Source organism: Nerophis ophidion, linkage group LG23 (genome assembly GCF_033978795.1).
Source record: "Nerophis ophidion isolate RoL-2023_Sa linkage group LG23, RoL_Noph_v1.0, whole genome shotgun sequence".
Taxonomy (NCBI): domain Eukaryota; kingdom Metazoa; phylum Chordata; class Actinopteri; order Syngnathiformes; family Syngnathidae; genus Nerophis; species Nerophis ophidion.
Genome location: NC_084633.1, coordinates 24,232,653 through 24,256,952, shown reverse-complemented (window position 1 = coordinate 24,256,952; position 24,300 = coordinate 24,232,653). Strand labels below are relative to the sequence as shown.

At 40.5% G+C, this 24,300-nt stretch overlaps 1 protein-coding gene across 2 annotated transcripts in view; it reads left to right on the top strand.

Moving 5' to 3' along the window:
- mapk3 (mitogen-activated protein kinase 3) overlaps positions 1 to 24,300 on the top strand; it is a 44,506-nt gene that overhangs the window by 4,425 nt on the left and 15,781 nt on the right. For both annotated transcript variants that reach the window (XM_061885298.1, XM_061885297.1), the window contains exons 2-8: positions 5,700 to 5,882; positions 11,736 to 11,925; positions 15,575 to 15,691; positions 15,797 to 15,911; positions 15,979 to 16,110; positions 19,085 to 19,194; positions 19,339 to 19,467. In XM_061885298.1, the coding sequence (XP_061741282.1) occupies positions 5,700 to 5,882; positions 11,736 to 11,925; positions 15,575 to 15,691; positions 15,797 to 15,911; positions 15,979 to 16,110; positions 19,085 to 19,194; positions 19,339 to 19,458 (967 nt within the window). In that variant the 3' untranslated portion in view covers positions 19,459 to 19,467. The remainder of the gene's footprint in view (positions 1 to 5,699; positions 5,883 to 11,735; positions 11,926 to 15,574; positions 15,692 to 15,796; positions 15,912 to 15,978; positions 16,111 to 19,084; positions 19,195 to 19,338; positions 19,468 to 24,300) is intronic.

Genomic DNA, 24,300 nt, shown 5'->3' with positions numbered 1-24,300 from the left:
CGTGACAAATTACGGTTGTCTGTTCGACATATTACCACTTGAAGCCAAACCACCGCCAGACGATGGACCTCCTGCGGTTTTCTTGGGAATTAATTCTTCCTTCATTCGCACCTTCTTTCTCTCGTATTACCACTCGCACGGCTCTGCTAGCATCACAGCTAACGTTACAAATGCTGCTACCTCCCTACTGGGCGAGGGCGTATACGTATGTGACGTATGACGTGACAGTATGTGACGTGTGTGAGTGAGCGTGTGTCAGGATTGATTGATTGATAGATTGATTGATTGAAACTTTTATTAGTAGATTGCACTGTACAGTACATATTCCGTACAACTGACCACTAAATGGTAACACCCGAATACGTTTTTCAACTTGTTTTAGTCGGGGTCCAGGTTGATCAATTCAAGGTAAGACAGCTAAGCCCTGTCTGTGTGAGAGAAAGACAAGCATTATTGACCTACCTACCTTTTTCTGTGTTGATTGAGCTGTGTTGAAGCAGTAAAAAAGGACATTATGTTAAATGAAGAGTTTCCTGAAGCTGTCTCTAATAGTTGATTTAACGTTTTTAATGTAACTGCATCATAAAGCCGACATGAACTCCATGGTGTTCAGGGATGAATCGTCTCTCCTATTGCTATTGTATTATTTTTTTCAGCTATAGTTACATTAATCATTAGTAAAGTAGCAGCCTAGTTTTGAATGGCAGGTTCCCTGCTATCACATGTTGATAAAAATATAACATTGACATAATAAATATCAACTACAGTCTTCCCAAATGCTGTAATAAATTAAGAATGATGAGTTAAACTCTTTTTTTGAAACGCTTATTGCAAATGCTTACTTACAGTAAGTCGTTAATTTGACTTTGTAAATCATTATTTTAGTATCTCAGGTAACTAGGACTGTTTTGTTTTTACTATACAGAAAAAATATTGAGATATATATCGTGTATCGCCATTCAGCAAATGGAGTGGAAAACACAACCAAAAGTTGTAGGCTTCTTCACGTGACGAAGCTGGCCCACGTCAACACAGTCTGTAGTCTGTTGCCCCACCAGGCTGTGGTGGCAACGACGAGGTGGACAGGCCGAGTTACACCGATCGTTGGAGAGTCACCACCTTAACTAACAAATTTTCTGGGGGAAAAACTGAATGTGCGCGCGTGTGTGTGTGTGTGTGTGTGTGTGTGTGTGTGTGTGTGTGTGTGTGTGTGTGTGTGTGTGTGTGTGTGTGTGTTTGCGCGCGTGTGCGTGTACAAACCCTGTTTCCATTTGAGTTGGGAAATTGTTTTAGATGTAAATAAAAACAGAATACAATGATTTGCAAATCCTTTTCAACCCATATTCAATTGAATGCACTACAAAGACAAGATGTTTGATGTTCAAACTCATAAACTTAATTTTTTTGTGTGTGGAAATAATAATTAACTTAGAATTTCATGGCTGCAACACGTGCCAAAGTAGTTGGGAAAGGGTATGTTCACCACTGTGTTATATCACCTTTTCGTTTAACAATACTCAATAAATGTTTGGGAACTGAGGAAACTAATTGTTGAAGCTTTGAAAGTGGATTTTTTTCCCATTCTTGTTTTATCCAGAGCGGCAGTCGTTCAACAGTCGTATTTTACGCTTCATAATGCGCCACACATTTTCAATGGGAGACAGGTCCGGTCTGCAGGCGGGCCAGGAAAGTACCCGCACTCTTTTTTTACGAAGCCACGCTGTTGTAACATGTGCTGAATGTGGCTTGGCATTGTCTTGCTGAAATAATCAGGGGCGTCCTTGAAAAAGACGGCGCTTAGATGGCAGCATATGTTGTTCCAAAACCTGTATGTACCTTTCAGCATTAATGGTGCCTTCACACATGTGTAAGTTACCCATGTCTTGGGCACTAATGCACCCCCATACCATCACAGATGCTGGCTTTTCAACTTTCTGGATGGTTCACTTGCCCTTTGGTCCGGATGACACAATGTCGAATATTTCCAAAAACAATTTGAAATGTGGACTCGTCAGACCACAGAACACTTTTCCACTTTTCATCAGTCCATCTTTGATGATCTCGGGCCCAGAAAAGCCGGCGGCGTTTCTGGATGTTCTTGATAAATAGCTTTCGCTTTGCATAGTATAGCTTTAACTTGCACTTACAGATGTAGCGACAAACTGTATTTAGTGACAGTGGTTTTCTGAAGTGTTCCTGAGCCCATGTGGTGATATCCTTTAGAGATTGATGTTGGTTTTTGATACATTGCCGTCTTAGGGATCCAATGTCACGGTCATTCAAAGTTGGTTTTCCAGCTATGCTGCTTACGTGGAGTGATTTCTCCAGATTCTCTGAACCTTTTGATGATATTATGGACCGTAGATGTTGAAATCCCTAGATTTCTTGCAATTGCACCTTGAGAAACGTTGTTCTTAAACTGTTTGACTATTTGCTCACGCAGTTGTGGACAAAGGGGTGTACCTCACTCCTTCCTTTCTTATGAAAAACTGAGCATTTTTTGGGAAGCTGTTTTTATACCCAATCATGGCACCCACCTGTTCCCAATTAGCCTCCATACCTGTGGGATCTTCCAAATAAGTGTTATATGAGCGTTCCTCAACTTTATCAGTATTTATTGCCACCTTTCCCAACTTCTTTGTCACGTGTTGCTGGCATCAAATCATAAAGTTAATGATTATTTGCAAAAAAAAAAAAAATTCAGTTTGAACATCAAATATGTTGTCTTTGTAGCATATTCAACTGAATATGGGTTGAATATGATTTGCACATCATACACATATATAATATATTAGGGGTGTAACGGTACACAAAAATTTCGGTTCGGTATGTACCTCGGTTTAGAGGTCATGGTTCGGTTCATTTTTGGTACAGTAAGAAATCAACAAAATATAAATTTTTTGGCTATTTATTTACCAAATTTGTAAACAATGGATTTATCCTTTTAACATTGGGAACACTATAATAATTTTGCCCACGTTAATCCACATTAAACTGCCTCAAGTTGTTGCTTTGATTAAACAAAATGAAAAAACCTTTCTTCTACATATAAAAAGTGCATTAAACGGTTTCCATTGAAACCGTTTAATGTCAACTCATCATTCTTAATTTATTACAGCATTTGGGAAGCCTGTAGTTGACTTTTATTATGTAAATTATGTATTTTTATCAACATGTGATAGCAGGAACCCTGCTATTAAAACTAGGCTGCTACATTACTAATGATTCATGTAACTATAGCTGAAAAATAGTACAATTGCAATAGGAGAGACTATTCATCCGTAAACACAATGGAATTCAATGAAATAACAGACAGACAGGGCTTTGCTGCCCCTAACACACACACACACATACAAAGCAAAATGAGCTAACGTTATGCTAAAAGCCAATTAGCCTTCATGTCAAGCCTATACTGTGAGCGAACTGAGCTGCAGTTAAAATTTCTAGAAGGTATATATGTGTGTGTGTATATATGTATATGTATATATGTATATGTGTTTGTTTATATATATGTATATGTGTGTATGTTTGTGTATACAGTATATGTATGTGTGTATACATATATGTATGTTTATTTGTGTGTGTATATATATATTTGTATATATATATACACATGTGTATATATATATATATATATATATGTGTATGTGTGTATATATATATATATATATATATATATATATATATATATATATATATATATATGTGTACGTGTGTGTGTGTGTGTATATATGTATATGTGTGTGTGTGTATATATATATATGTAAATATACATATATATATATATATATATATATATATATATATATATATATATATACATTTATGTGTATATATATGTGTGTATTTATATATAAATAAAAATGTTTATGTATATATGTATGTGTGTGTGTGTGTGTGTGTGTATATATATAAATATGTGTATATGTGTGTCTATCTAAATATATCTATGTATATATATATGTTTGTGTATGTGTGTGTGTATATATATATATATTTATGTGTGTGTATGAGTATTTATATATATATGTGTGTGTGTGTGTGTGTGCATGTATGTGTATATATATATATATATATATATATATATATATATATATATATATATATATATATATATATATTTATTGTGTGTGTGTAAGGTACACACTTGCTCTCTGGAAACCGATCAACTAGGGCTGGGCGATATGGCCTTTTTTTAATATCGCAATATTTTTAGGCCATATTGCGATATATGATATATATCTCGGTATTTTGCTTTAGCCTTGAATGAACACTTGATGCATATAATCATAGTAGTATGATGATTCTATGTGTCTACATTAAAAAAAAATGTTTTATACTGCATTAATATATGCTCATTTTGAACTTTCATGCACAGAAGGATTTCACAACTAAGTCAACTTACCAAAACTGTATTATTTTTAAAGTTATTAGCTGGTGACTTTTCAAACGATGCTACATATTAGCAGTAATGCTACTTTTGGTAGCAATGCTTGTGCCCCACACTTGACAAATTACGATTGTTTGTTCGACATATTCCCGCTTGAAGCCGAACCACCGCCAGACGATGAAAACTGTCCTGTTTCTCTTGGGAATTAATTCTTCCTTCATTTGTTACCAGATTCGCACCTTCTCTCTCTCGTATTATCCCTCGCACGGTTTCTCTAGCATCACAGTTAACGTTAGCCAAGCTGCTACCTCTCTGCTGGGCGAGGGCGTATACGTATGTGATGTATGACGTGACGTGTGTAAGACTGTGCGGTCGCTGTCTGTGAGAAGGAGACACAAGAAGGAGTGAGAAGAGCCTGTAGTGTAATGCCCACAGCTAAAAGCAACTGCGTGAGAATGTATACTTGAATATTACGATATAGTCATTTTCTATATCGCAGAGAGACAAATCCGCGATATATCGCCCTGCCCTACGATCAACGCAGAAAGTGATCAGTGGGAGTCACAAGCTAACAAGTTTGGTTGATTCTTTGCATAGAGTGAGAAGAGAAAGTCAAATTGAAGAAATTGTGAATAAAAGAGGAAAAGTCACCTAGACAGGTTTTTGCATGTTTTCAAAGAGACAGTGGTCAGACCAATGTAGTACGTAAATGATGCAAGGCAAGTGTGCTAATACCATACATTAGCAGCGCTCACCCTTTAGAGCACAGCTGTAACTTCTTGCCATTAAGCACATTTTTCTTACACTTTATAAAACTTTTCTTACATAGTCCTTTTTTTAAAGATCATATTAAGTGTTGAATGTGATTTGACTGTTTAGTTGACAATGAGTGTTTTCCATGCTTGTGTTGACATCTGCATTGATAGCTGAGGCATTATAATCACAGGAAGTTTCAAATGAAAATGTTTACATCTAATATATTTTTCTTCTGCGCCTTTACAAATACCAATACTTATCAACATGGATTGCTATAAAAAATCATGTTGTGATAGCCATATATGGCCCGAGAAAATACTTTTTTGATGCACATACTGTATTTCACAAGCTTGCCCTGGTCCCGTCTTCCCTCCTACACCACTCCAAACAGAGCGAGTGTACCTCCTGCACTCTTGTAGGTGTGCACATCTACACCTCCACTCTGGTATCTGCAGTGCACACTCTTCATCCACTCCCTACTTCCCGTCAGCTCCGTTCCTGGTACCAACCTTGCGCTGTGTAACATGAGCTGTGATTTCTCCTGGACACGCAGCTCTGCCCTGGACCACATGACCAACCAGCGCGTGGCCATCAAGAAGATCAGTCCCTTTGAGCACCAGACGTACTGCCAGCGCACGCTGAGAGAAATCAAGATTCTACTGCGTTTCAACCACGAGAATATCATTGGCATCAACGACATCCTGAGAGCTCGGCACATCGACAACATGAGAGATGTGTATCCTTTCATCCTTCGCTTCCTGTTTACCTGCGCACTAACACGCCTCGCCTGCATTGGCAAATACATTCATGACACTCGTAGGCACAGTTTTCCGGTTTTGTATTTACAATTCTAGCTTGAGAGCCCAGCTGGCCTACTAAGGAGGAAGCTCATGTACTGATAATCAATTTAATCAGAACAGTACGTCTCTTTTCTGCCTGTGTGACTTTTAAGAAAATGATCAAGGCACTGCATGTACCTTGGTGGCTTGTTAACTTCCAAACTTTTTGTGTCAAAAATATCGGTCAGGGTCAACATGCTCCTCATTTCCAGTGGAGATGCAAAAAAGCAAACGGATCTCGTGTCTGTATTGTACTTAGTTTGTGTTCAAGTCAGTGTTACTGTGACTTTTTGGTCACTTTTAACGTTTGTTCAAGCCTACGCCTTATGGCTTGTTGCAATTACCGTATTTTCTAGACTATACAATGCACCGGTATATAAGCTGCACCCAACCAGATTTCAGGGAACAAAAATATTAGCTGCATCAGACTATAAGCTGCAGACATATACGTTGTGAAATTAGTTATCTTCACAGAAATATTCTCTAAGTGTGGATTTAATTATTTCCAAACAGTGTCTGTAAAACGGCAGTAAAATGGCTGATGAAACAAAACAAAAGTCATCGTCATGTGCAAGTTAGCTCTCCAATCAGCTAAACAGACTCAATAACTCCACGGTGATGTTTTGGTGAATTTACAAAACTGAATCAAAACAAAGAATGTCCATCCATCCATTTTCTACCGCTTATTCCCTTTGGGTCGCGGGGGGCGCTGATGCCTATCTCAGCTACAATCGGGTGGAAGGTGGCGTACACCCTGGACAAGAATGCCATTGTAAGGTAATAATACTAACACAAACACTTGTAAATGTATTCGCATATTAGCAAATGATAACTGCGTTAGCTTCATTGCGTTACGATAGCACGTACAAAATGCATGAAAACACTCCTACAGACATCATACACGGACGGTTTAGTAAGTAAGAATAGTTTTAGTTGTAAAACTTACAAACGTTGCGTGGAGTGATTAAGGACAAATTCATACAAGTAGAAACCCAATGGATCACTAGAAGACTGAACGGCACTTCTATATATGCAGTTGAAAGGACTAAATGGAAGGACGCAGCATCGCCTGCAGTGAGCTGACTTGTCCGAAAGATGGCGCCTTAGCCCAAACAATAACACACCTTTTCAGTGTGTTTTCTTGGGTTGTTTTGAAAACGATTTGCATTATGACCGTCAGCGTAGAAAAATCCATAAAGTAGCTGCAGAATTTTCAATACTTAATATGGATGGAAATACAATACTGGTTCTTGTTTAGAACTGGTTGACAGTGTATAGATTCCTTGCCAAATGTTCAAACCTTAACGGTGGGAATGATGTCATTACGCAACGTGTGTGGCGACATCAGAGAGCAACATAACGGCGCCCGGGCGGAACAAAAGTTCTAATGTGTTTTACAAGAGAAGATTGTAACATGGCTACTTGCAAACAAGTGCAAGGTTGCTCTTTCATCAAGAGGAGGACAACATGCTGAAACACACAGCATGCAACAACTATAAATGAAAGTCCTATTTTTTTAACCGCTAGCAGCCCTAAATACAACCGGCACTAAATAAGGTTGCCTATCATGTTGTTCTTTATTATTTATATTTACATTTTTATTATTATTAATATTGGAATGACTGTTTTCTCATTTAGATGGGCATGACCAGAGACAGGTTGTGACAGGGTTCAGTTCATGCGTTAAGTTCTCCTTTCACCGGACAGGGAAGTGTACACTATCATGTTAGCGGTGTTCTTGGTTACATTGGAATGAATGGTTTTTCATTTAGATGACCATGACCAGAGACAGATTGTGACTGTGTCCAGTTCATGCATTATAGTCTCCTTTCACCGGGCAGGGAAGTGTACACTCAGACATGCAGACAAGCAGTGAATAACTTTGTGGTCAAAAGCCTGCACCAATTTGCCAAAGTGCTCCTGATTTTTAAGAGGGGAATGTTCAATTTAGTCGGAGAAAAGTTGCATGTTTTCCCGACCAGTTATTCCCAATATTCAGGTGAAAGTCCTCAAATCAGTATATGTTGTACAAGTCCATTCATGTCAGCAGTTCACTTGAAATGTGACAAGAATGTGTGATCTAAACTAATGTCAAGCCTTTATTTGTTATGATGTTGATGATTGTGTATCACAGTTCTTTAAGACCCTGCATTTTCTCAGCTTTTCAAGTCAAGGTTTTCTAACCATCAAAATTGTATGAGAAGGAGGCTTGAACTGTCTTGACGCGTTATATATGTAATCATTTCACCTTATAAATCTCAACAAACCATTCTAATATTGAATTATTAAGTCTTACTAAACGTTACATTCTTGAGTAATTTCCTTGTGTCTAATTTTGTTAAGTTCTACAGGAAAATATCAGAACTGGAAATATCTTCTCAGTTCCCATCCATCCATTTCCTACCGCTTATTCCCTTTTGAGGTTGCGGGGGGCGCTTGCGCCTAACTCAGCTACAATCGGGCGTAAGTCGGGGTACACCCTGGACAAGTCGCCACCTCATCGCAGGGCCAACACAGATAGACAGACAACATTCACATTCACACACTAGGGCCAATTTAGTGTTGCCAATCAACCTATCCCCAGGTGCATGTCTTGGGAAGGGGGAGGAAGCCGGAGTACCCGGAGGGAACCCACTGCATTCACGGGGAGATCATGCAAACTCCACACAGAAAGATCCCGAGCCTGGGATTGAACTAAAGACTGCAGGACCTTTGTATTGTGAGGCAGACAAACTAACCCCTCTGCCACCGTGAAGCCCCAGTTCCCATCCCTCCTTACTAATAACCTTTGGCTTTGGGGCAGCGTCTTTAGCAGCCTGCGTTAAATGGGCTTTCAAAACACCGTCCTAGCGCTGCTGGCGTTTCTGGTGACTGATAAGGTTTGATGTGTTGCACAGCCATTCTTTTCCCCATCCTCGCGTGATGTTTGCAGAACATTTGGTGTGACTCGCAGGTGAGAAGTCTTCCTCTGAAACAGCCAAGAAGTCCTGCACCACCTTTGTTTACAATGAGCTCAAGAGAATGGGAGCGCTTGATTTACCCACCCTTGTAATTTGGCTTTATTACAGCATTTTTTAATGATTATCACAGCTATTTTTTTAATGTTATCAATTTTATTGGTGTGATATAATTGTAATGTCTTATTTATTATGGGGACATTCCATTTTAATCATCTTCAAAGCTAAACAGGACATAAAACTGTACGTTCTTGAATGGTGTGAAAACATTTTGGATTACCTTTTTGTTTTGATCAAATTTCTCAAATATTAGTCCTAAACAAAATGATCAAACATTTTGAAGGTCTTTTACATAGATAATGTCGCAGGTTGAAATGAGTCAAATAACTAATATGCAAACCTATAATAATTGAATTAGACATTGACATTTTAAAATTTAAAATTGAACCCCTCAGGAAAAGTCATGTGTCATGGAATAACCCTGCAAAAATTATGCACGCATCGCTACTAATCATACTCATCCACACAGCAAATTAGTTATATATATTCATATTTTATCCCTTGCACCATGTATTACTTATAATCATACTTATCCACACAGCAGATTAGTTATATATTTGTATTTTATTCCTTGCACCATGCATTGTTACTAATCCACATGGCAAATTAGTTCTATATTCATATTTTATTCCTTGCACCGTGCATTGCTACTAATCATACTCATCCACACAGCAAATTAGTTATATATTATTTTATTCCTTGCATTGTTGCTACTAATCATACTCATCCACACAGCAAATTAGTTATACATTATTTTATTCCTTGCACCATTGCTATTAATCATACTCATCCACACAGCAAATTAGTTACATATTCATACTTTTTCCTTGCACCTTGCATTGCTACTTATCAAACTCATCTCCACAGCAAATTGGTTATATATTCATATTTTATTCATTTATCGTTTTATTCTTTCTTTTAATCAGACCATATTTTCGGTATATTAGATGGAATCAGAATCAGAATAGGTTTTATTGCCAATGTTTGAGAACGGGTTCAGAAACTAGGAATTTTACTTGGTGCATTTGTGCAACATAAAACACATACAGTATAACACAGAATAGAATAACATGAGCTGTAACTGAGCTATCAGATGTTGTTATTGTTCATGTGCCCGATGGCCGAGGGGAAAAAACTGTTCAGGTGGCGGGAGGTGTGGTTTGGATGGACCATAGTCTCCTGCCTGAGGGCAGAGGGGATACAGTCCTGGAGAGAATTGGGAGTTTGCAGCCAATAACCTTCTTAGCAGCACGTATTATGGTTGTCCCTGACTGTGGCGCCGGGGAACCACACGGTGATGGAGGAGGTGAGGATGGACTCGATGATGGCTGAGTAGAACTGCACTAGCATCTCGGTCGGCACCTTGAGTTTCTGCAGCTGCTGCAGGAAGTACATTTTCTGCTGGGCCTTCTTGATGAGGGAGCTGATGGTCAGCTCCCACTTGAGGTCCTGGGTGATGGTGGTGCCCAAGAAACGGATGGTGTCCACAATGGAGCTGGGGGTGGGAGAGTCAATCAGGTTGAGAGGGGATGGTGGGGCCTTGACTTTCCTAAAGTCCAAGATCATCTCCTCTGTTTTCTGGGCGTTCAGCTCCTGGTTGTTGAGGCTGCACCAGGACGCCATCCAGTCCACATCTCTCCTGATGGCAGACTCGTCGCCATACGAGATGAGCCCGATGAGGCTAGTGTCGTCCGCAAACTTGAGCAGCTTTACGGACTGGTGACTGGAGGTGCAGCAGTTTGTATACATGGAGAAGAGCCAGGGGTTATGTACACGGCCCTGAGGAGTACCAGTGTTCTTGGTTCGACTGTCCGAGACAATCATCCCCAGCCGCCCGTGCTGTCTTCGGTCCGTCAGGAACTCTTTGATCCAACTGCAGGGGGAGTCTGGCACGCTGAGCTGGTAGAGCTTGTCGCATAGCTGTCCAAGGAGGATGGTGTTGAAGTTTACCTGACATGTTTCGACTGTTATCTGCAGGAGGGAGTCCCAGGTATGAGAGAGCATGAATGCTCCCTCATCCCGATTGATGGTTTCTTTGGGCCGCTTCCTCAGTTCGATCGCCTCCTTAAACCATCGTTTGAATTTGTTACTTTCTGTTTCGATGATTTTGCCATTGTCCTGGTCCGTGATGTGGTTATTTTGCAATGATCTGATATGGCTGATTTTAAGATTTACAGTTTATATTTTTGTTTTAGGCTACTTGTAAACCTTCCATTTGTCTCTTTTTCACATTCTCTCTGATATTCTTTCTTCTTTGCATTAAATGTCCTCCCTGTTTCTCCCATTTATGATTGTTTTATATGATTTACACAGGATTTCGTAAATGACATTGCATTTCTTGTCTTGTTCTATTTTGTCTTTTGGATGTACAAGTAACTGTCTTGTTTTTGTGTGAGGTTGAACTATTGTTTATTTTGTGTTTTTGCATTACCCACTGTAATGGTTCAGTTATTTCCCTAATGTATGGTAAGGTTGTGACCTCTTTGTTCTTTATTTCAGGTTTGTCTTTGATTTTCTTCTTTGTTCTCTTTTCCTTGTTTTTTACTTTACTTCCCCTTTTTTGATGGCCCAGGTCGGATATTGGCAGTTTTTGAGTGCATTTTGATGGTTTTCTTCTTTTTTTCTATCTTGTTCTTCTGTTATGAAGATGATCTGATTTCAAGACATTTTTTTAAAGTTTTCTGTTTTAAGCTGGTTATTGACCAAGTCTTCCTTGACCCAAGTGTCCTCCAGCTACATTGTGCAGACGCTGATGGAGACAGACCTCTACAAGCTGCTCAAGAGCCAGAGGTTGAGCAACGACCATGTCTGCTATTTCCTCTACCAGATCCTGCGAGGACTCAAGTACATCCACTCTGCCAACGTGTTGCACCGGGACCTAAAGCCCTCTAACCTGCTCATCAACACCACTTGTGACCTCAAGGTAGGCTGTTGTTCACCCTGCACCATGTCACATGACGCCAAACCTTCCAATTGTGAGGGACTTTTTCCTATTTGATAAAGCGATGTCCAGTAATGGCTACTGTCTTTTAGGTCTTTGTTTGAGATGTCAAAGAACACTAGCTCAGTAGTACCTCAACTTATGAGCTTAATTGGTTTGTAACTCAAACACTTGTATCTCAAATCAAGGCCCCCGCCCAAAACAGCGCAATTTGAACATCTAATATGCCCTTTGAAGAAGAAAAACTAACTTTTTTTTTCCCGGTAGGAATTGCGTGTGAATGTCCTATGTGGCCAAGCCACTGATACGCATGAGTCAAAGTTAAATGTTTAAATGTCCAGGGATATCCAGTAGATTATATAATGCACAGTCATTGTCAACGGGGAGAAAATTCAAGGAAAACCGTGAATTTGGGGAAAGGGAAAACATGTTTAGTGTTGGATGTATGTGAGGAGTAGTGTGTGTGGATAGTTGGAAGGTCTGAAACGGGGTTAAAAATGGCGCAAAATTTGATGAATGTAGAATCCAATGTAGAAGTATGAATACTTCCATTCATTTGATTGGGAATTTCAAGAAAACCGGGAATTTAAAAAAATATTGATACTAGCACAATTGTCCTAGATGATATGAATGGGTTGGTGTTGGAATTTTTGGAATCGGTTAAAAAATGTTGACAAAGTAACAGTTTAAATTAACAATAGGAATTTCGAAATTTCCTGGAATTTCGAAAAAAACGGGAATTTGTCTGAAAATGAAAAAGGAACATTTGTTGTCCCAACTAAGAGGAATGTTTTGAAGGTGGAGTGGTTGGAATTGGTTCTAAAAAGGGGACTGTGAAAAAAACCTTTCCGAAAGAGGTGAAAATGGGGCCTTGATAAATCATGAATTCCTCAAAAAAAATTTAAACTTTGAAAATGGTAGTTTGACTGTCCAAGGTAAGAGTGTGTGGATGGTAGGACAGTCAAATCGGTTGAGAAATGTTGCAATTGTGGAAGTTTAAAAAAATGGTCCATTCATTTTCAATGGAAAAATGTCACGGAAAATCGGGAATTCTGGGTAATCTGCGATGTTTTTTTTAAATGTTTTTGGGAAACTCCAAATTCCTGGTCGAACCCGACATTCTGATGCTGAAACAGTTCCAAACAGATGAAAACTGTGGGCTGTGGAGTAATAATACTAAATCATTTTTGATGTAGAAAAACGTGATTAAGCATGAGTGTCCATGTTGTGAGGTGGTTTCATTTAGTTAAGAAGAGCAGATACTTGACTGTCACTCCTAACGATGGTATGGATGAAGACTGGGCCTCCATCTGTCGTGTGTTGCTCGTGTGAGCTCTCATTAGCCAAACTTCAAGCTGGGATTAAGCCATCATGTGGGAGGACAACAAAAGCAGCACAAAAATACATTCAGTCCTCCAGCCTAAGTCTCCATGAGCAGTGTTGCACCATGCATTAATTCTAATGGTACTCAGTTACACAGCAAATGATTTCAGATATTCCTATTTTATTACTTGCGCCATGAATTGCTACTAATCATACTCATCCACACAGCAAATTAATTATGGATTCATATTTTATTCCTTGTACCATAGCTACTAATCAAACTCATCCACACAGCAAATGAGTTATACATTCATATTTTATTCCTTGCACCATGCATTACTACGAATCATACTCATCCACAAAGCAAATTAGTTATATATTCATATTTTCTCTCTTGCACCATGTATTGCTACTAATTATACTCATCCACACAGCAAATTAGTTATTCATTCATATTTTATTCCTTCTACCATAGCTACTAATCATACTCATCCACACAGAAAATTAGTCATACATTCATATTTTCTTTCTTGCACCATGCATTGCTATCAATCATACTCATCCACCAAGCAAATTAGTTATAAATTATTTTTTTATTCCTTGTACCATACAAACTCCTAATCATACTCACCCACACAGCAAATTAGTTATATATTCATATTTTATTCCTTGCACCATAGCTATTAATATACTCATCCACACAGCAAATTAATTATATACTCATATTTTATTTCTTGCACCATGCATAGCTACTAATCATACTCATCCACACAGCAAATTAGTTATATATTCATCTTTTTTTTCTTGCACCATGCATTGTTACTAATCATACTGCAAATGTTATATTATATTTTATTCCTTGCACCATTGCTACTAATCATACTCCTCCACACAGCAAATTTGTTATATATTCATATTTGATTCCTTGCACCATGCATTGCTGCTAATCATACTCATCCACACAACAAATTAGTTATATATTCATATTTTATTCTTTGCACCATTGCTACTAATCATACTCCTCCACACAGCAAATTAGTTTTATATTAATTTGTTATTCCGTGGGCTTGGTTTGTTCTTTCTTTTTTTTCTTCTTCTTGCTGCTCAGGGCGCAGGGGGGGAGCAGATTAGTCCTGCTTCTTCCCGCTCCTTATGGACGCTCCAGTAAAATGTGTGCTTGGGAAGTTTTGACATGTTTCCAATAAATTCTAAATATGAAAATCAAATGGAATATTTTATGTACCCGCAGTTGTACTTGTAACAGTTTTCATCTCCTTGACATGTCAAAGTTACGGACTAAATGTTGTTTTCAATGATTTGCTTGTCCCAAAAGTACAAAAGGATTTCTGACGCACAAGCAAGAACAAAACAAGCATCTTAATAGCGCCTCAACTCATGAGCTTCATTGGTTCCAGGGCTTGTAACTCAAAACACATGTATCTCAAATCAACATCACCCATTGAAATGATTTAACTTAATCAGGCCGACCAAAACAGCACAATTTCAACATCCAACATGCCTTTTTATAAGTACAAACTTTTAGATTAGAAGTATTTTTTGAAAAACAACATTATGAAAGGAATGGATGCCGTTCACATTTTAACCGATACAGTACCAATTTTTGTTGCTTTTGTGTGTAAATATGAATATTTTTGCTGATAAAATAAACATTTTTTTGCAGCATTTAAAAATCAGCAACCTTTTGCCTCAGTCAGTAAATATATCCATGTATGGTGGAGATTTACCCAGAGAGCTTTGTGCCAGCCTGGAATTTTCATTCAGTTGTAGTCAATAAGTTCCTTCTTTGTCTCCTCTTGTTGTGGGACAGACTGGCTCATACATGCACATGCATCCTCCGCTGTTGCCATGCCTTATACAAAGTAGCTTAAACTTCTAACGTATATCTGTCAGTAGACTCACTTTGGAAGCGCTTAAAACTACCGGTACAACAAAGATGGCGGGGAGAAGATGTAGTCAAAGTCGAGGCAGGAAGTAAGAGCGCCCACAAAAAGCGAGGGTCGGAAAGCGCATTGAAGATGGTGTGGAAAACATCATCTGTGCTACATTTGAAGCGTAATGACATGTTCCGTAGAGCACCAGGAAGTGTTTACATGTAGAAAATTACGACCTTTTTTAAACACACCGACAAGGGAAAGACGTCTTGTCTCACTTTAAAGATTGTGGATCAAATGTTTCCAAGACAGCATAACACAAATTTCAAAGTAGTGGTACGTTAGTACAGTGTTGATTGACTTTGTTCCACAGTGCTGTGAAGGATTCCAAATATAACACGGATTGTTGTCCTCAGATTTGTGACTTTGGCCTGGCGAGGATCGCCGACCCTGAGCACGACCACACAGGATTCTTGACTGAGTACGTGGCCACACGTTGGTACAGGGCTCCAGAAATCATGCTCAACTCCAAGGTTTGTGTGTGTGTGTGTGTGTGTGTGTGTGTGTGTGTGTGTGTGTGTGTGTCTCTCTCCTCCTGGTGTTGTCAACCTGCTGACTGGCTGCTGTGTGTACCTCAGGGTTACTCCAAGTCTATTGATATCTGGTCAGTGGGCTGCATCTTGGCTGAGATGCTCTCCAACAAGCCCATCTTCCCTGGGAAACACTACCTTGACCAGCTCAACCACATTCTGGGTGAGCGTAGGAGCCTGGTGCGGGAAAGTGGACACCTAAAGTGGATTGTGACTCCTTCTCTATGCAGGCGTCCTCGGCTCTCCATCCCTAGAAGATCTAAACTGCATCATTAATATGAAAGCCAGGAACTATCTGCAGTCCCTCCCTGAAAAGCCCAAGATCCCATGGGAGAAGCTTTTTTACAAGGCAGACTGTAAAGGTAGAGGAACTTTGTGTAGGATTGGAAAATAATGTGGGAGCAGTGGAAAATGCCCTCTTTTCCAGATTATAAAGGCACTGGTATATAAGCCACACCCACTCAATTTTAGAAAACGGAAACATTTTCCATATTAGCCGCAACTGACTATAAGTCGCTGATACAGTATATACGTTGTGAAATTTATTTACACAGAAATATTCTATAAATGTTTATTTTCATACCTTAATTGTTTTAAAAGGATGTCTGTAACACGGCAGTAAAACGGCTGATCAAACAAAACAGAAGTCATCGTCATGGACCCACTAGCTGTGCATGCTAGCTCTTCAATCAGCTAAACAGACTCAATAACTCCACAGTGACATTTTGGAGAATTTACTAAACAAAATCAAAAACAAAGAATGCCATTGTAAGTTAATAATACTAACACAGACACTCGTAAAACTTTTGGCATATTAGCTAATGCTAACAACGCTGGCTTTATTACCTTAAATAGCACATACAAATATGTATGGAAACACTCCGATAGACATCACACATGGGACACTTTAGTAAGTAAGAATTGTTTTAGATATATTGTAACTTACAAACGTTGCTCTGGGCGATGAATTAAGAATCCATACGAGTAGTAAAGCTATGGACGGCTGGAGGACCAAATAGCTCTTGTACTTCCGGTACATAGCTAAACAGAAAGACAGTGCAGCACATGCAGTGAGCAAACTCATCCAAATAATGGTGCCATAGCAGACTCCCCATTTAAGTGTCTTGGCTTGTTTTTTGTAAACTATTTGCATTTTGGCCACCATCGAAGAAAAATCCATAAATTAGCTGCACAGTTTTATAAGACGCAGGATTCAAAGCATAGGAAAAATTTTGCAGTTCATACTCCAGTATTTAGGGTAAATACAATGTAATTTCAACACTAGAGCGTCAGGAATTAGGAACAAGGTGTAAACTTGTATTGATACCTACTGCTGACATATGCACTTCAGTTGTACTTTGGCCATGTTGGGTCTTCCCGGGCTCACAGTTATACATTACTTTCTGTAATCCTGTAAATGAACAAACAGAAACCATCAAATAACAACAAAAAGCATAGTTCACATATTTGTACTGCTGCTGTTGAATTGTGCTCCTTCACAAACTACTGAACATTAACATTGTTTACTTATTACGTGACTAACAACACATTTTAAAGTAATGAAAAAACAAAAAAACATTGAACAACAACAAGCTAGTTCACATAGTTGTGCTGGTGCTGTTGAATTGTGCTCCTTCACAAAGAACTGAAGATGTCACCTAAATAATTTACTTAAATAGTTTATTTATTACGTGACTAACAACTAATTTTAAAGTAATACATATCTACCAAAACAGATAACAGTAAAGGGTTAAGTACTGTTCTCTAGGTGATCTAATGCAGACATTTTCAATTGGGTGTCGACAGTTTTTACACAAATGGAAATGTCTTTAGAGCCACATTAACATTGATCCAATGTGCTGTGGCATGCTACCCTACTCACTTTAGTTTGCAGCTAGCAATAGCTAGGTTAATATTTTCATAAAGGATTAGTGTTCTTATTGTCAGCTAGCAATTAGCAGTGCTAGCTGTCAGCTGGCAATTGGCGTGTTTTTTGCCAGCTAGCGAGTAGCACTTTCTTTGCCATTTTGCAAGTAGCTTTTTGGTTGCCAGCCAGCAAGTAGCGTGTCCTTGTTGCCAGCTAGTGAGTAGCACTTTCTTTGCCGGTTTGCAAGTAGCTTTTTGGTTGCCAGCCAGCAAGTAGTGTGTCCTTGTTGCCAGCTAGGGAGTAGCACTTTCTTTGCCAGTTTGCAAGTAGCTTTTTGGTTGCCAGCCAGCATACTTGCGTGTCCTTGTTGCCAGCTAGTGAGTAGCACTCTTTCTTTGCCAGTTTGCAAGTAGCTTTTTGGTTGACAGCTAGCAAGTAGCGCGTCCTGGTTGCCAGCTAGCGAGTAGCGCTCTGTTTGCCAGCTAGTGAGTAGCTTTTTGGTTGCCAGCTAGTGAGTAGCGCTCTGGTTGCCAGTTAGTGAGTAGCATTTAGGGCTATATAAATAAATATTGATTGATTGATTGATCTTTTTTGCCTGCTTTCAAGTAGCTTTTTTTGTTGCCAGCTAGTGAATAGCATGTTTTTGACAGCTTGCAAGTAGCTTTTTGGTTGCCAGCTAGCAAATAGCGCGTCCTGGTTGCCAGCTAGCGAGTAGCGCTCTGGTTGCCAGTTAGTGAGTAGCGTCTTTTTGCCAGCTTGCAAGTAGAATCAGCATTTGTTCATTATTTGTATGAACGTTAAGAATATATAAGAGATACAGATCTATAATTAGAAATAACCAACCACTGCTGTGATCTACCACTATCCAAACATCATCAGGACATTTATGCTTCTATTTTATTTTTAGATTTTTAATTCTTGATTTACCCGATTGTTCCATTTTATCCTAACACTTACTCTCTACTAGAAACTGTTACTACTACCACATTACTCAGTCAATTTAAACCTTTCTAACGTCTAACTGCTCTTTGCCAATGTTTGTCAACTGCCAGCTTACTAATGTTTGCATGGTAACATTAGCATGCTAACTTACAGAAGAAATATTGCAGGTATACACCTCAGGGTCATAACCTGATACTTGACACATGTTAACTGTTAGCATGGTAAAGCTAGCATGTTAGCTTTTTGGGGGTAACTTGCAGGTATTCACTTCTGAATCATTTCACTTGGTACTACTTGACACATGCTAACTGTGACATAATTTTTTGAGCTAATTTTATAGTCATAAAATTCTATCTGGCTAGTGCGCTACCTGTTAGCATCTCAGCTTTTTAGCATTCACACGCAGTTTCTCCACAAATGGAATATTGTTATGGCTGTATATGTGGCTTCCACTGTTGGGTCTAGCATCATTATGTTACAGATCATGCATTTATTTTCATATCGTATTTCTCCTGTCACATGTTCAGCTCTGGACCTGCTGGGCCGCATGTTGACCTTTAACCCCAACAAGCGTATCAGCGTTGAGGAGGCGCTGGCCCATCCTTATCTGGAGCAGTACTACGACCCCACAGATGAGGTGTGGTGATTCATGTTACTTCTTAGTCTTTGGCACCTTCATGTTGATCCCATATCAGAAGGTTATGTAAAGCCATGGAAATATCAGCCCTGTATCGGACCAATCCAAGTTGAAAATACCAAGACTGCTTCTTGTGTTTTGTAGCCAGTGGCAGAAGAGCCATTCACCTTCTCCATGGAGCTGGATGATCTTCCCAAGGAGAAACTGAAGGAACTCATCTTTGAGGAGACTGCTCGCTTCCAGGAAAACTATCAGGGCTCCTGAGAGATACAGGTAAAATGTGACACCAATGATGTATCCTCATGAAGGTCCATGATGCAATGGTCCTGTCTGAAAAGGTTATAAGTATCGACTGTGAGGCTCTGCTTTCATTGATATCAAACTTCATACGGCCTTCTTTCTTAGACACACCTGTCACACTTAAGGCCCGGGGCCCAAATCGTAATTTTATTTTGGCCCGCCATATCATTTAATTTAGCCTACAATGTAATTTTGTGTGGCTCACCACTATTTTAATGTGGCCCGCCACATCTTTTTAAAATGGGCTGCCACATCATTTGATTGTGGCACGTCCCTCCAATTTATTGTGGCTCGCCACACCATTTTAATGTGGCGGGCCACAACATTTTATCGTGGACCGCCGCATGTTTGTTTACAATAAGCTCAGGGGAGGGTTATGAGAGCCCTGAGCAAGGAAAGAAAATGTTTGCTTGATTGAAGTTAAACACCTACTGGACACTACATGTTATTAAATGTGTTATTGGTGCTAATATCTGATTCATGGATATGACCTGAGAAGTACAAAACCAGTTAAGATGGCACGTTGTGTAAATCGTACATAAAAACAGAATACAAAGATTTGCAAATCCTAGTCAATTGAATAGACAGCAAAGACAAGATACTTAACATTTGAACTGGTAAACTTTATTTTTTGCAAATATTAGCTCATTTAGAATTTGATGCCTGCAACATGTTTAAAAAACGCGTCCACAAGTGGCAAAAAAGACTGAGAAAGTTTAGGAATGCTCATAGAACACTTGTTTGGAACATCCAACAGGTGGACAGGATAATTGGGAACAGGTGGGTGCCATGATCTGGTATAAGAGCAGCTTCCATGAAATGCTCAGTCATTCAACAAACAAAGATGGGGCGAGGGTCACCACTTTGTCAACAAATGTGTGAGCAAATTGTCTAACAGTTTAAGAACAACATTTCTCAACCAGCTATTGCAAGGAATTTAGGGATTTCACCATCTTTATTATCCTCAAAAGATTCAGAGAATCCGGAGAAATCTCTGCGGGTAAGCAGCATGCCCGTGAACCCTCGATTCCTCAGGCAAACCACACTAGTGTGTAAAGCAGGGGTTCCCAAACTACGGCCCACCAGCGTCCAAAATCCAGCCCGCGGGAAGTACCAAGTTAAAAAAAAAAAACTATATATATATATATATATATATATATATATATATATATATATATATATATATATATATATATATATATATATATATATATATATATATATATATATCCATTCATTTTCTACCGCTTATTCCCTTTGGGGTCGCGGGGGGCGCTGGTGCCTATCTCAGCGGTGTACACCCTGAACAAGTCGCCACCTCCTCACAGGGCCAACACAGACAGACAACATTCACACTCACACACTAGGGCCAATTTAGTGTTGCCAATCGACTTATCCCCAGTTGCATGTCTTTGCAAGTGGGAGGAAGCCGGAGTACCCGGTGGGAACCCACGCAATCATAGGGAGAACATGCGAACTCCACACAAAGATCCCGGGATTGAACCCAGGACTACTCAGGACCTTCATATTGTTAGGCAGACGCACTAACCCCTCTTCCAAAGTGCTAACCCCCCCCCCCCAAAAAAAAATAAAAAAATATATATATGTATATATACAGTGGGGCAAAAAAGTATTTGGTCAGCCACCGATTGTGCAAGTTCTCCCACTTAAAATGATGACAGAGGTCTGTAATTTTCATCATAGGTACACTTCAACTGTGAGACAGAATGTGAAAAAAAAATCCAGAAATTCACATTGTCGGAATTTTAAAGAATTTATTTGTAAATTATGGTGGAAAATAAGTATTCGGTCACTTCATACAAGGAAGATCTCTGGCTCTCACAGACCTGTAACTTCTTCTTTTAAGAAGCATTTCTGTCCTCCACTCGTTACCTGTATTAATGGCACCTGTTTGAACTCGTTATCTGTATAAAAGACACCTGTCCAAAACCTCAAACAGTCAGACTCCAAACTCCACTATGGCCAAGACCAAAGAGCTATCGAAGGACACCAGGAAAAGAATTGTAGACCTGCACCAGACTGGGAATAGTGAATCTACAATAGGCAAGCAGCTTGTTGTGAAAAAATCAACTGTGGGAGAAATTATCAGAAAATGGAAGACATACACGACCACTGATAATGTTCCTCGACCTGGGGTTCCACGCAAGATCTCATCCCGTGGGGTCAAAATGATTATGAGAACAGTGAGCAAAAATTCCAGAACCACACGGGGGGACCTGGTGAAGGAACTGCAGAGAGCTGGGACCAAAGTAACAAAGGTTACCATCAGTAACACACTACCCTGACCTGGGAATAAAATCCTGCAGTGCCAGACGTGTCCCCCTGCTTAAGCCAGTGCATGTCCAGGCCGGCCTGAAGTTTGCCAGAGAGCACATGGATGATACAGCAGAGGATTGGGAGAATGTCATGTGGTCAGATGAAACCAAAATATAACTTTTTGGTATAAACTCAACTGGTCGTGTTTGGAGGAAGAAGAATACTGAGTTGCACCCCAAGACCACAACACCTACTGTGAAGCATGGGGGAGGAAAAATCGTGCTTTGGGGCTGTTTTTCTGCTAAGGGGACAGGACGACTGATCCGTGTTAAGAAAAGGATGAATGGGGCCATGTATCGGGAGATTTTGAGCCAAAACCTCCTTCCATCAGTGAAAGCTTTGAAGATGAAACGTGGCTGGGTCTTTTAGCATGACAATGATCCCAAACACACCGCCCGGGCAACGAAGGAGTGGCTTCGTAAGAAGCATTTGAAAGTCCTGGAGTGGCCTAGCCAGTCTCCAGACCTCAACCCCATAGAAAATCTGTGGAGGGAGTTGAAAGCCCGTGTTGCTCGGCGACAGCCCCAAAACGTCACTGCTCTCGAGAAGATCTGCATAGAAGAATGGGCCAAAATACCAGCTACTGTGTGCAAACATGGTAAAGACCTATAGTAATCGTTTGACCTCTTTTATTGCCAACAAAGGTTATATTCCAAAGTATTGAGTTGAATTTTTGTTATTGACCAAACACTTATTTTCCAACATAATTTACAAATAAATTCTTTAAAATTCCTACAATGTGAATTCCTGGATTTTTTTTTCACATTCTGTCTCAGTTGAAGTGTACCTATGATGAAAATTACAGACCTTTGTCATCATTTTAAGTGGGAGAACTTGCAGAATCGGTGGCTGACTAAATAACTTTGTCCCCCACAGTGTGTGTGTGTGTGTGTGTGTGTGTGTGTGTATATATATATATCATCTTCCGCTTATCCGAGGTCGGGTCGCGGGGGCAACAGCCTAAGCAGGGAAACCCAGACTTCCCTCTCCCCAGCCACTTCGTCTAGCTCTTCCCGGGGGATCCCGAGGCGTTCCCAGGCCAGCCGAGAGACATAGTCTTCCCAACGTGTCCTGGGTCTTCCCCGTGGCCTCCTACCGGTTGGACGTGCCCTAAACACCTCCCTAGGGAGGTGTTCGGGTGGCATCCTGACCAGATGCCCGAACCACCTCATCTGGCTCCTCTTGATGTGAAGGAGCATCGGCTTTACTTTGAGTTCCTCCCGGATGGCAAAGCTTCTCACCCTATCTCTAAGGGAGAGGCCCGCCACACGGCGGAGGAAACTCATTTCGGCCGCTTGTACCCGTGATCTTATCTTTTCGGTCATGACCCAAAGCTCATGACCATAGGTGAGGATGGGAACGTAGATCGACGGGTAAATTGAGAGCTTTGCCTTCCGGCTCAGCTCCTTCTTTACCACAACGGATCGGTACAACGTCCGCATTACTGAAGACGCCGCACCGATCCGCCTGTCGATCTCACTCGTGAACAAGACTCCTAGGTACTTGAACTCCTCCACTTGGGGCAGGGTCTCCTCCCCAACCCGGAGATGGCATTCCACCCTTTTCCGGGCGAGAACCAAGGACTCGGACTTGGAGGTGCTGATTTTCATTCCGGTCGCTTCACACTCGGCTGCGAACCGATCCAGCGAGAGCTGAAGATCCCGGTCAGATGAAGCCATCAGGACCACATCATCTGCAAAAAGCAGAGACCTAATCTTGCGGTTACCAAACCGGAACCCCTCGACGCCTTGACTGCGCCTAGAAAATCTGTCCATAAAAGTTATGAACAGAATCGGTGACAAAAGAACAGCCTTGGCGGAGTCCAACCCTCACTGGAAATGTGTTCGACTTACTGCCGGCAATGCGGACCAAGCTCTGGCACTGATCGTACAGGGAACGGACCGCCACAATAAGACAGTCCGATACCCCATACTCTGAGCACTCCCCACAGGACTTCCCGAGGGACACGGTCGAATGCCTTCTCCAAGTCCACAAAGCACATGTAGACTGGTTGGGCAAACTCCCATGCACCCTCAAGAACCCTGCCGAGAGTATAGAGCTTTTCCACAGTTCCACGACCAGGACGAAAACCACACTGTTCCTCCTGAATCCGAGGTTCGACTATCCGGCGTAGCCTCCTCTCCAGTACACCTGAATAAACCTTACCGGGAAGGCTGAGGAGTGTGGTCCCACTATAGTTGGAACACACCCTCCGGCCCCCCTTCTTAAAGAGAGGAACCACCACCCCGGTCTGCCAATCCAGAGGTACCGCCCCCGATGTCCACGCGATGCTGCAAAGTCTTGTCAACCAAGACAGCCCCACAGCATCCAGAGCCTTAAGGAATTCCGGGCGGGCCTCATCCACCCCTGGGGCCTTGCCACCGAGGAGCTTTTTAACTACCTCAGCGACCTCAGCCCCAGAAATAGGAGAGTCCACCAAAGATTCCCCAGGCACTGCTTCCTCATAGC